Raw genomic sequence first — 1,380 nt, forward strand, 5'->3', positions numbered from 1 at the left:
TTGGTGGTAAGACCTTCTGCTTGGTGGTTGTCTGTGTGGGTTGTTGGATGATGATGTGTTTATGGGTGGTTGTTATCAATGGATGGTCTGTGCCTGACTGCAAGGTGGTTGCAGGGAGCTCACCATTTCCTGAGTCTGCATTTGGCTCCTTTCCCTACATCTTTGATTATTTGTTTTGTTGAGTTTGCTTACATTTTTCGTTATCTGATGTAATTTGTCTTCGGCTGTTTTTGGGTCTTTGTTGTATTTCCCTTATCTTGTTTGGAATAAAATTTGGTTCGAGGAAAAAAAAAATGTTCCCAATAATCCAAAATAACTAAATTCCACCTAAGCTTAAACACCAAATTATTTTCCATAAATAATTATCTAAGTTATGCATACTACACAACCCTAAAATAAACAAAATACAAACCCCCAATTTCGTGTCCTCATTACAATCAATAAAACAGAAATAATCAACAGACATAGCTACATTTCCATCTCTCCGTTCCACCGACGCCGCACATCACCCGTACACAACCTTTCTTCCCCGCCCTCCCAACGGCGGCGGCGTCCGCTCTCCGCTTCCCACGCTCCACTCCGGACTATACCCTCCGTTGCGCCCTCCCTGCACCCGAATCCCACCGCCCTCCACTGCTCCTCCGCCCATCGCCGGCTCCCTCCGCTGTAGCCTCCCCGCCTGCGTCCGGGCCTTGGCTCTGGCCGACTGCGTGGCTGCCATGTAGCTGGGAGGGCGAGCAGCCCTTGCGTTGATCTCTTCTTTTGGATGGCTTCGAGCAGTGTCCATCTCGACCATCTTCTCGGAGAGATCTTCGGTGCTTGTTGCGGTGGCGATGGATGCCTCGGGATCAGTTGGGCGCATATGCTGGTGCTGCTGCTGCTGCCATTGCTGGGTTGCCATCCAGCGCTCCATCCAATTCCAACCCCATTGCGGCTTCTCCGGCTGCCACTGCGGCTGTTATGCGAGGTCATTTGCAGGTGGACATAAATTGCGTCAGAATTCAATAAAAGTATACGAGAAATGCCTGACAGAAAGAACAAAATATTGTATAGAGATGGAACTGACCGCTCATGTAAAATGACAGTGGCCGTCTAAGAATATTTTTTTCTCTAAATTATTATAAGTTGAATCACATATTACGAATTAATTATTATCATTAAAAAAAATTGCCGGTTTGACAGTGCAGCTCTCGAGAAATTATTAAGCGCAAAATTATGGTGCGATTGAGTCAAGATGGCTCGAATTTGGCTCAATAAAAAACTCACGAGTTAAACTTAATGAACCAACAAGTAAGATTTGAATTAGCCTAGGTCATCTCATTAGCTCGTAAGTTATTTGTTTATATAGTATTGTTGCGGACTAGAAAATACGCGGCGATA

At 45.3% G+C, this 1,380-nt stretch overlaps 1 protein-coding gene across 1 annotated transcript in view; it reads right to left on the reverse strand.

Annotated features, from left to right (window-relative positions):
- Positions 1-313: 313 nt before the first annotated feature.
- LOC110112353 (protein IQ-DOMAIN 1) overlaps positions 314-1,380 on the reverse strand; it is a gene marked incomplete in the record, with an annotated part of 3,066 nt that continues 1,999 nt past the window's right edge. Inside the window, 1 exon segment of the mRNA XM_028695647.1 lies at positions 314-958. Within this exon segment, the coding sequence (XP_028551480.1) occupies positions 506-958 (453 nt within the window).

This window comes from Dendrobium catenatum, unplaced genomic scaffold (assembly GCF_001605985.2).
Source record: "Dendrobium catenatum unplaced genomic scaffold, ASM160598v2 fragScaff_scaffold_665, whole genome shotgun sequence".
In the NCBI taxonomy this organism is placed as follows: Eukaryota; Viridiplantae; Streptophyta; class Magnoliopsida; order Asparagales; family Orchidaceae; genus Dendrobium; species Dendrobium catenatum.